General features: G+C 41.5%; 1 protein-coding gene across 1 annotated transcript; it reads left to right on the plus strand.

Annotated features, from left to right (window-relative positions):
* The first annotated feature begins 1,761 nt into the window (after positions 1–1,761).
* WFDC8 (WAP four-disulfide core domain 8) lies at positions 1,762–6,204 on the plus strand. The gene is made up of 4 exons (XM_059704937.1): positions 1,762–1,963; positions 3,147–3,314; positions 4,291–4,431; positions 6,065–6,204. Exons 1-4 carry the CDS (start codon positions 1,762–1,764, stop codon positions 6,202–6,204), a joined length of 651 nt encoding a protein of 216 aa, XP_059560920.1.
* The last annotated feature ends 5,126 nt before the right edge of the window (positions 6,205–11,330 follow it).

Below are 11,330 nucleotides of genomic sequence, written 5' to 3' on the forward strand. Positions count from 1 at the left end.
TGCCCAAACCTAGAACACTGGTTCCCAATTAGTAGCCTACATCATGGTGCCCAGCTGGCTGCTTCAAGATTACCGAGCAACTTGAAAAATCTGAGTCCCTGGGCCTCACTTTCTAGACATTCTGATTCGGTTCATGGTCTATATTTGCTAAATGATGCACAGATGATTTTGTTGTGCACTGCAGGTTGGGAACCATATGCTCTTCTTAGCTTCAGGCTATCCTTGGAGGAATATTAAGGGTGGACTGAGAGGTAAGAAATATAGTTGAAAATATTATAAGTCTCAGTGGCCAGTCCTTAGGGGAGATGTGGGATCCTCTGGAGTGAGCCATGGATTAGAAGTCCCAGACCTCCCCCTAAGTCACTGTTATCTACTCTGACCTTATTGTTTTTAAACCTATGAAATTAGAAGGTTGATGCTAATGATTATTATGGTGTTTGTAATTCTCAACATCTATAGTTCCAAGACTCAGTATTGTTTAAAAGGACCATGCCTCTCTGGTCAGGTTCCACTGGAGAAGTAATGAGCATGAAGCAAAATTAAGCATTGTTGCTGCATAAGCAGTTACCTGTAGGAGGAAGGAGGATCCTGTGCTCAGGTTCTGACCAGGCTGAAATCACGGTGTCAGCAAGGCTGCTGTTGTCTTCTGGGACTCTCCCAAGATCGCTGGATGTTAGCAGAATCCTTTTCTTGCCATTGCAGACTGAGGTTTCCTTATTGGCTGTCATCTTCTAGAGTCCACCCTCATTCCTTGGCACTGAGCCTCCTCCAGCTTCAAAGCTATGAATAGCATAATGGATTTGTGTTATAGTTTGAATCTTTATGGTCTTTTCTTCTCTACTAATTATGGGGGGGGGAACTCTCTTCTTTTTAAGGACTCAAGAAATTGAATCAGGCCCACTTAAATAATCGATGTATCTTAAAGTCAACTGACTTGAGACTTTAATTCCCTTTACAAAATCCCTTCACAGCAGTATCTAAATGGGTGTTTGATCCAATAACTAGAGGATCGGAATCTTGAGTGTACAACTTTGGAATTCTGCCTCATACAAGAGCTGAAATAAGGAAGCCATATCTAGCCCTAAATAGAAAGGAAGTAAACCCATATGTGCCAAGCGCTTACCATGTGCCAGGCACGATAAGTACATTTTGGCATCATCCCACTTCATTGTTTTAAGCAGCCTATAAGGTAGAGATTGTAATTCTCATTTTGCAGATTGGGAAATTACGACACAGACGAAGGAAGACATTTTCTCCAAGATTATTTAGTTGGTTGTGTTGAGTCAAACTCCCAAGCCAGATCTGTCTTGCTTACAGTGCTTCTTCCACTCCAACATTTCCTTCCCCCTTACAGGAAATGTGAATCATACAGTGGAACTCAGGTTGGTCTTGAACTTACAGGGAGTTAGGGGCTAAAATTAGGCCTCCTGACTCCTATTTCCATATTTCTGCTACTCCCCACTAATTAATTCCCCTTGTCAACTAAGATACTAGAGACAGGAATTAAGCATTAAAATATTAAGTTTCGAGAGGAGAGAGCTCCTGAATTTAAGGCAAGGATCTTGGTTACCATTTAACCCCCTGCCCTGGAATCTAAGAGGCTTCTCCTTTAGTTCTACGTGGGCACACATTTCTAATTCAGATCTATCTCAATGGGCTGAGAGTGGTGAGAGGCAGACCCAGTCCCTAAATACAGTCAGCAAGAACTAAAGATTAAAGGCAGAGGATAGGACTGAGATAGTTTCACTATTCACCTTTGCTATGGCAGAAGAGCTGAAACTCTCAAGAGTTGTTTGTGAATTCAGACATACCTTTCTTGCAGAGAAACCAGGAATATGCCCTGAAGAGAGACTCAAGTGTCAGACTAACATTCAAAGATCGTGTGCAGGGGATTATGGCTGTGAGGAACACTTGAAGTGCTGCCAATTTGCCTGTAGGAAGAAGTGCATGGATCCATACGAAGGTAGTGGCTTCCAGGCTGGAGGCAGAGGTGTCATTTGAGGCCCCTTACTTCTTACTGGTCCAGAACTGGCTGAACATTCCCTAGGACGGCAGGATAAAGAGGCCAGGGTTCGTGTTGTGCACCTTTTCTAATTAGACTCCCAACTTTCAAGTGCATGCTCACTGTGTGTCAAGAGACACACAGTCCCAAATATAAACCTCCGTCAGCTTAGACGCTGGTGTTGTTGTTGGGCTCTTTGGCCTCCAAGGAAGTTTTCTGGTAACTCAAGCTATTGAGCATCTAATAGTAGGGAACTCTGCATTTTATATAAATCCACTCAACAAATATCTATTGTCCATGTCTTTTGCCCAAAGTCCACCAGAAACACACCTGTAATTAAACAAGTTGGGTTTGTTACTCATTGCAGTCAGGGAGAATGTCCATCACAGACAACCTGAGGCATCTCACTAAGAAGCTGTTAGAAAGAATCTACTATGGGATTGAGGCTTTGATAGGGTTATTTCAGGGACAGTCTAAGGAAGTGGGGTTTGGCTCTAGATTGGATGCTATCAGAAAGTGGGGCAATTCTATGAGCACCTTGGTGAATCTTATCTACAGAGAGGACAGGCTAGAATGAGGATAGAGTGTAGTCAGTAGAGAAGCATAAATCACGCAAAGGTGCTTGTTATTTTGTGGGTTTCACAGTGATTTTTATTTTTTGGTTCAATTTATACTGGTCTCAGAGTGACCTTGATTGATGTGGCTGTTCTGTGAGATTGTTTATGTCCTACAGAGAAACAACGTGACTTAGCTGTGAGCATCAGGTAAGTTTCCAGTCATGAGCGGGTGCTTTTTTTTTTCTTTCTCAGTATTTTAACGCTCCTATGTGTCAGGCACTGTCTTAGGCACTTTGGATATAGCTGCTGAACGAGTCTTGCCCTCCCAAAGCTCAGAGAAGTGGAAATATCAGCTCCAACGCATTCTCGTGTACTCTTTATGAGATCCTTTGCAAGGTAGAAAAGATGCTCAGAGATGCTATTCACTACAGAGCATTTGTAGTAGAATGAAGACTAGAAGTTTTATTGACCATGGCTCTTTCTATGATGTGAATGGTAACACCATGAATTATAAAAATGCTGAGGGCCTGACCCCTCCCCTCTTTTGCTACCTTTTATGTTTTTCCCTCTTTGCTTCTTGCCCTCAGAACCCTGCATGCTAACATTCGATCAAGGAAACTGTAAGCATTTTGATAGGCGCTGGCATTATGATTTAAAAAATTTGTTATGCAAACCTTTTAAATATGGAGGCTGTGATGGAAATTCCAACAACTTCCTCAGTAAGGAAGACTGCATGAAGGCTTGCTCGTTAACCGGTAAGACTAATACCCTTGGCAATCTGAGGGCCTAGTCTAACTAGAAACAGAAAACCCATACTGCTAAAGGCTCAGACTTTGAGATTATCTGGATCTCATAAATGCCTCACATTTAACTTGTCTAAAATTGAATACCTTAACTCTCCCATCTCAAACCTGCCATATCCATAGATCATCCCATCTTAGTTGTAAAAAACAACAACACTAAACTCCTAAATCACCCATGATATCTTCCTTTTTCAATCAACATCCGTTTAGTTAGGGAAATAGATCTAGGAGTTGACTGCTTCTTCCTACTTCCACAGCTGCTACCCTGGTAGGAGGTGTCATCTTCTCACCTGGATATGCCTTCAGCCTACTCACAGGTCTCCATGCTTCTATCCTTCCCCTTTTACAATCTATTACACAATAGCCACAACGATCCTTTCAAAATGTGAGTCATCCTGTCACTCCTCATTCAAAGTAAAACCAAATCCCCGAAAATGGCTTACATTGATTTGTGTAGATCTCACATAACACTTCTATTTTACTGGTATAGGAGAAACTGAAGCAGGACTGGGACTTTACCTTGGGGCTTCAAACACCAATCCTAACTCTTTGTCTATTGCAGGGGTCCTCAAACTTTTTAAACAGGGGGCCAGTTCACTGTCCCTCAGACCATTGGAGGGCCGGACTATAGTTTAAAAAAACAAACTATGAACAAATTCCTATGCACACTGCACATATCTTATTTTGAAGTAAAAAAACAAAACGGGAACAAATACAATATTTGTATTTGCATGTGGCCCGCGGGCCGTAGTTTGAGGACCCCTGGTCTATTGCATCCCATAAAATGTGAGGCATTTCATTCCTCCACAGCCCACTACCCGTAGGCAGAATGAACCAAGTCACAGAAATACTAGTTTTGAAGAGAAGTTGCTTGAGGGTGGGGCAATGGGATGGGGTTTTAAGGAGCTCATATCTGCTCTTGTTTTAGTCAAGAAAGGACAGTGCCCACTCTTTCCTTCCAAGGACCGTATGCAATGTTCGGGTTCGTGTAAGAGTGACAATGATTGCGCTGAGAATGAAAAATGTTGTGAATCCATGTGTGGCTTTGTTTGTTCCGTCTTCTGGATAGGTGAGTACCGGGTATGCCTCCCAAAGTATACGAGCTGAGGATGCTGTGCTGTGTCTTAGGTTAACCTTAGAGTTCTCTTGAGAACCTTTCCCCCTGTAATACCCAAACAATGTGCTCATGTTTCCCTCCTGATCTCAGGAGACTATTATGCTGTTCTTCAAAGTCAATCATGTGTGTTATCACTCCCCATTTTTTCCCCATGAAAACTCATTTATTCTGAATCTCTTTCTGCCAAAGCCTACAAGGTGACAGGATGCACTTATTCATACCAAAAATCATAACCATTGAGTATATTCCTAGTAAGTCTGCAGAGAACTTCAGAGCATGCACAGCATACTCACACCCTGTAAGGTGTACTAGGGAAAAGATTGGTAGCAAAATATGTTGGGCTAGAAGTAAACTCTCCAGCCTCTAAGGCTAGTGTTCATTCCCCCCGCCCCCCGCCCGCGACTGTTCAGATGGTATGATCTTGTCCCAGGGATTGTCAGTGTTTTGAGGAACAGCATGGTATGATGGAAGGAGTCAAGTCTTTTCAACTGACTTCCACTTTTCTGTGTGGGCTTAGGCAACTCACTTCCCCCTCTATGGTCCTCAATTTCTATAGTTTATAAAACAAGGAACTTCTGATAATCTTTAATACTCTTTCTTCTACCTCTGGTACTATGGAATTAGATAACCCAAATCCATTAATTCTTTAGGGACAGGTAGAAATACTATCAGATTTTATAAGTAAGAGATGGCAAAACTTTTTGATGTCCCTCAAAATTATTAGCCATAGAAAGTTGATACTCTGCTTCCTTCACTCTATTGTTATGCTAGAGGGAAAGATAAAAGGCTTAATCAGAAGAAAATCCTTTTTAGGGTTCCCAAGAGACTCCAAATTTGTCTCAAACTATGATCAAGTACTTATTTTTTAATGATTTTTCAATTTTATAAGTATTAGCACAATAATTATGGTTAATCCAGGATAATGTGAAATATTATACAGTGGGGCCTTAACTTACGAGTGTCCCGACTAACGAGTTTTTCGAGATACGAGCCGTCTCTCGGCCGATTTTTTGCTTTGAGTTGTGAGCTAAAATTCGGGTTATGAGCCAGCTTCAGATACCCCACCGCTAGATGGTGCAGCAAACGTCACAGCGAACGCCACAACATCAGCCCAGCATCACATGTCTCACTCGTTCACTGTTGATTTGACATACGAGTAATTTGAGTTACGAGCTCTGTCACGGAACGAATTAAACTCGTAAGTCAAGGCCCCACTGTAGTTACATGCTGATTCTATATAATAAAAGAGTAATATGTAAATTAACCATCCATCCGAGACCAAGATGGCAGCGCCCATAGTGGCCAGGGAGGAACGCTGGCGGCGGCACCTCGGGAATGCGAGCCCAGTGTCTGTGCCCTGGCCACGTGGAGGGAGAGGAGGGGGGAGGCCTTGGGCTGGAGGCCGGGGTGAGGGACACTGGTGTTGTTGCAGGCTGGGCTGAGGGACAACCCCCCCCCCCCGCCACCGTACAAATTTCGTGCACTGGGCCTCTAGTATTATAATAAAAGAGATAAAAGCTGTGATATTTTTATTTTTTTATGATCAAGTATTTAAAGTTTAAGTACCTTGTTGTATCCAATAAAGTCAAAACAGGTTCCTGCCCACCAAAGCCCCCAACATGTCTAAAGATTGATAAACCCCAGTGCCAGAGAGATGAGGATTGCCAGTTGGGGGACAAGTGCTGCTCACGTTGTGGACTAAAGTGCCTGGAACCTCAACCCTAGATAGTAAGTAAAAATATTTTCTTTTTTACAAATTTATTTATTGATTTTTAAAGAGAGAGAGTGTGTGAGAGAGAGAGAAACATCATGTTGTTGTTTCACTAAGTTGTACATGATTCTTATATGTGCCCTGACCCCATGCTTTATAGAATTTCTTCTTTTCAGACATTCTGGAATGAAAGAATTTGGCTGCTGCTATTTTTATTAGAATTTTTTTTACACCTGCTTCCCCCCTTCCTAGGCTATTAATACAGATAGTTATTGCTTTTGTCCCTCTGAAATTCCTTCTAAGAGCTGAGTGCTAGGGGGACAATGTCCAATCACTTCATGCTCTAGGAACTGGTACATGGGATCGATGACGTCACTGGTGAACCATTCATCTAGCAGTAGGATGATAATCCTGAAGCAGTTGCTGCCTGGCTAAGAAAGGACAAGTATGTGGCAAAGCCAGTCACTAAGCTATACAAGAGCCCAGGAGTGTTCCACCAATTTTCTGGAATGGAGACTAACAAAAGCTGGCCCTGTGCTTACATGCTTTTCTTGAACAAGATCACACCTATACAATCCAAAGAAGCATACTGAGCCCGCCCAGTGGAAGAACCAGGAGGATGTGGTTCTTTCAATTATATGTGTAGTTTTGGTGTGGTGTCCCAGTTAGAAGCTAGCTGAGCTAGCTTGCAGTGTCTTCTAGTATAAATGGTGAACTGATTTGAAAACTAATGAGTAGAAAGAGTTAATGAGGAGGCTCTTCACTGCCTTTCAAAAGAAGGGTCGCTTATACATGTTGAAGATATCTCTGCACATGTGTCAAGCCATTCACAAGGAAGCACATACAGGCTGCATTTCAAACATGTATAACCCAAGCTCTAGCTGATCTGAGAGTCATGCTGTTGTCATAGTAGCCATGATGGTGGTGGTCTTTGGGTCTCCCCCATCCCCTAAAGGCTGTTGAACCATAGCACCAGTAGACGTGGGAATGCCAAGGGCTCTAGCCTGGGGTTTGTCCCGTGTTCTCTGGTATGTGCCCCCCTGGTGACAATGAGGGTGAAGTTAGTTGCTTCCCGTGGTCGATTTTATGACTTTGAGTGACTGTGTCCACAATTCATTTTTTTCTCTCTTAGGAGTAATACCTTCTTTTCTGCATCCATGCTCCACAGAATCTCTTTTTTTCAGACATTCTGGAATGAAAGAAAGATTTCTGCTTTTCACTTATTTTTATTTTCTTGGTTAATCCTCACCTGAGGATATTTTTCCATTTATTTTTAGAGAGATTGGAAGGAAGAGGGAGAGACAGAGAGAATCAACTATGTGAGGGAGACATATCAATTGGTTGCCTCCTGCACGCACCCCCACCAGGGCCAGGGAACCTGCAACTAAGGTACATGCCCTTGACTGGAATCAAGCTCGGAACCCTTCAGGCTGCAGGCCAATGTTCTACCCACTGAGCCAAACCAGCTAGGGCTCTGCTATTTTTTTTATAAGACTGCATTTTTTCCATTTCTGTTTCTTCCCTCCCTAGGCTATTAATACAGATAGTTACTGTTTTTGTCCCTCTGAAATTTCTTTCTAAGAGCTGAGCACCAGGGGATGATACTGAATTGTTCACACACCAGGAACTGAGCTCTGCGGAGGGTCTACTTAAACTGCTGCTCTGATTCTCATGGGTGAATACCATTTCTTTCATTTTTGTGAAAACATAAAATCCACAGCGTCTTTTGGAAATGCTCAAAAAAGAAAGGAAAGAAAAGAAAAGAAATAGGCTTGTACATAATGTGAAAAGATCCTATGTTATGTATAGATGCAATAAGACCATATGGAATTACTGGACTAAAAGAATAATTTAGTTTTTTATTCAAGATTTTAAAAAGCTTATTTTGAAAATATTGCTAAATGTTGATGCTGACAGTGTTTTTCTCCTGTGAGTAACCTACGCACATAGTAAGTAGTTAGTAAAGGGAATGGAGTCCATGGAGTTGAGGAAACACGTTTTGCTGGCTGTGCCTGGACTAAATATGACAGCTTTACAATTATGAGAAAACAAAATCTTAATTTTTTTTCTATTCCAAAGATTCCAACCTGCTGGAGGTCTTTGCTCAAATCATAAAGACCACAAATTTGCAAACGAGTTACAGAATAGGCATTCTTAGTAGTTATTGTTTACCGGTACTTCATGCTAAACACATTACTTGCATTGTCTAATTAAATCCTCAACAATTAACCCTAATTAATAGATATTATTTCAATTTTCTTGCCTCCTTGTATTTAAAAACTGAAATAATTCTGTGTGTGTGTGTGTGTGTGTGTGTGTGTGTGTGTGTGTGTGTGTGTTTTAATCCTCACTCAAGGATATTTTTTCCATTGACTTTTTTTTTTTTTTTTTTAGAGAGAGTGAGAGGAAGGAGGAGGGGGAGAGAGAGAGGGAGAGAAACATTGATGTGAGAGAGACATATTGATTGGTTGCCTCCCAATGCACCTGACTGGGATTGAGCCCATAGCTGAGGCACGCAGCCTTAATTGGGAATCAAAACCTAGACCAGTGGTCGGCAAACTGCAGCTCACGAGCCACATGCGGCTCTTTGGCCCCTTGAGTATGGCTCTTCCTAAGTCTTAGGAGTACCCTAATTAAGTTAATAACAATGTGCCTACCTGTATAGTTTAAGTTTAAAAAATTTGGCTCTCAAAAGAAATTTCAATCGTTGTACTGTTGATATTTGGCTCTGTTGACTAATGAGTTTGCCGACCAGTGCCCTAGACCCTTCAATCTACAGGCCGATGCTCAAACCACTGAGTGAACTGGCCAGAGCTGAAATAATCCTGTTTATGTGAATTTGTGTTTTTATGTACCTACAGGGATTAATCAGAAAATTCAAAAGGGACTGCTTGGTACCTTTCTTTAGTTTGAGCTCTCCATTCTTATTAATAGGCGAAACGGTGTATTTGCTCCCTCCTGGGATCTTTGCTTTTGGCGCTCTGGTGCTAAGACAGGAAATGGGTTTCCTGGTGATAGTTGCACCCTGTACATGCAGAGGGCATATGTCTCAACTCTGCTGCATTACAGGATCTTGGGAGGCATCTGTATCTACCTGATGAATTTCATTTATTACCTTTCATTTAACAGACAGCATCTTTTCTTGCTGCAGTTAATTTTGCCAGGGAAACTATTCATAAATCAGTCATTTTCACAGTATGAATTGCTTTCTCTCTCTTCCTCTCCATTTTTAGTAACTTCCTTATCTATTTGGTTTTTCAAAAGAAGAGCCCAGTGATGGAGACTTCTATTAGTACAGAAACGTGGTCTGGACATAAGTTCTCATCCCTTTCTGTATATAACTCAGCCAGTTTGGTTTGCAAAGGAAAAGAGTGCAAGACCCAGGTGTTGGGAAACCATGAAGCCGTATTTCAACTACAAAGAAAAATCTGCTTCCTGCATCTGCTGCGATGTATTATAATGATGATGATTTGTAAATGCCATACCGTATCTTTCCTTAACAAATCGAACAATTCTGGCCCAAACAAATGCCGTTCTCTGTATGCTTCCGCAAATTCCCCGACATAATTAGTGTGTGTGAGAGAAAGAGGTAGAGATGATAAAACATTTCCAAAAGGGAGAAAGTTTTTGTATGGCATAGATAGTCCTTTCTTCCTTAGTGATCATTAGGCTGTTCCAGGAGGCATCATTCTTGAAATAAAAGATTCTCTGGGTAAACTTTCCATGGAGCAGTGCACCTAGGAGATTCTCCCTGGCGTTAGTGGGTGTCTAACTCCATTTCATTAAATCTTTCCCTTTTTTTTTTGTTTTAAACTCTGGCTGTAAAGACAAAAATGTACTAAATAGGAACAAACTGGTTGGTATTTAACTTAAAGAAGAGTAAAGGGAAGAAAAACAAAAACTCAGTCTGTATGTCAGCTCCGAGGTGTCAGGGCTTCTAGCTTCTCTAGTTTTAGGAGAATTTGTGCTGCTGATGTTTATATACTTTTGGTTTTGAGATGAACACATCTCTGGGGGAAACTGTCAAGTTGCAATGGCATTTCACCGTGATCCCTCTCAAGCTCAGATCAGTTCTCTAACCTCATGACAACTTGTTTCTGGTTTATCATCCTGGGAAATGTCAGCTCCACTGTCCCGGAAGTCACGTGCTTATGACGAGCCCATGTGAAAACCATCGCCCCTTGGTTTGGGTGTATGTGCTTAATTCAAAGTGTCTAAACCTAATCTGTAAACGCTCTTCTAACTGTTCATGGCATTATTGATTACTTTGATTATCTTGTTTGAGGATGATTCAAACTTTTTAATTTGATAGAAATAAAAATTTTTTTCTGCTAAAAAAAAAAGAAGAAGAAAGAAATTCTGAGTTTTCATTTACTTTCCAGAAAATGTAGAGACAATTTGACCATGATTGGGAGCCCTGGGAAGTATTTAGACACTTACAGACTCCATGGGTCTTTAGCCCCTGCCCCTCACTAAGGACATAACCTTCATTCTCTTTGGACCCACTATTCCTCTCTACCTTTAACTCCATAGTAAAATATTATATTCACACCGATATTAGAAAATTCCCTGGTGACCTGTGGTAAGAACTTAGACACTCAGCTCCCTCTTAACGTCATGTCTGACACTCATCTGCTGGGTGACATTGAGTCAGCCTCTTTCACTTTTCTGGACCTTAATGATCCCTACCTGTAAGATGAGGACATGGGACCTGATGGGCCCTCAGAGTCCTTCCATTTAGGAATTTCAGCTTTTTATTCCCTTCAGGGCTAAGTTTGGGAGAATGCAGGTAGTAGAATAAGAGGGACAGGGCTGCGTAACATATCTTGGTTGTTCATTAAAAATTCTATTCCTTAGTCTCTTTGTGGGATCTAGTGAGACTGTGAAGTTGGTGGGATGGGATTGTGTAGTATAAGTGTCTGACATGTTTTATAGTTATGTAAGTAAGCTTTTGATTGCCAAGGCATTCATTTCAAAGACACTCACCTCTAGTAAACATATTGCCAGCTGTAAGGCATAGCTGTGAGCAAAATAACTAGATAAAGAACCAGGCTGCCTTTTAGAAAGCCCTGAGTAACCTAGATAATTGACACTTGAGTAGTCCTACTTCTCCCTTCCCATGTTCTAATTCCCACTGTTA

This window comes from Myotis daubentonii, chromosome 8, assembly GCF_963259705.1.
Source record: "Myotis daubentonii chromosome 8, mMyoDau2.1, whole genome shotgun sequence".
Classification (NCBI taxonomy): domain Eukaryota; kingdom Metazoa; phylum Chordata; class Mammalia; order Chiroptera; family Vespertilionidae; genus Myotis; species Myotis daubentonii.

Coding starts and splice junctions, on each gene's coding strand:
- WFDC8 (XM_059704937.1), top strand. CDS start 1,762: ATGGCAGAAGAGCTGAAACTCTCAAGAGTTGTTTGTGAATTCAGACAT. Junction 1,964..3,146: donor GTGCATGGATCCATACGAAG/GTAGTGGCTTCC, acceptor TCTTGCCCTCAG/AACCCTGCATGCTAACATTC. Junction 4,432..6,064: donor TTGTTCCGTCTTCTGGATAG/GTGAGTACCGGG, acceptor TATCCAATAAAG/TCAAAACAGGTTCCTGCCCA.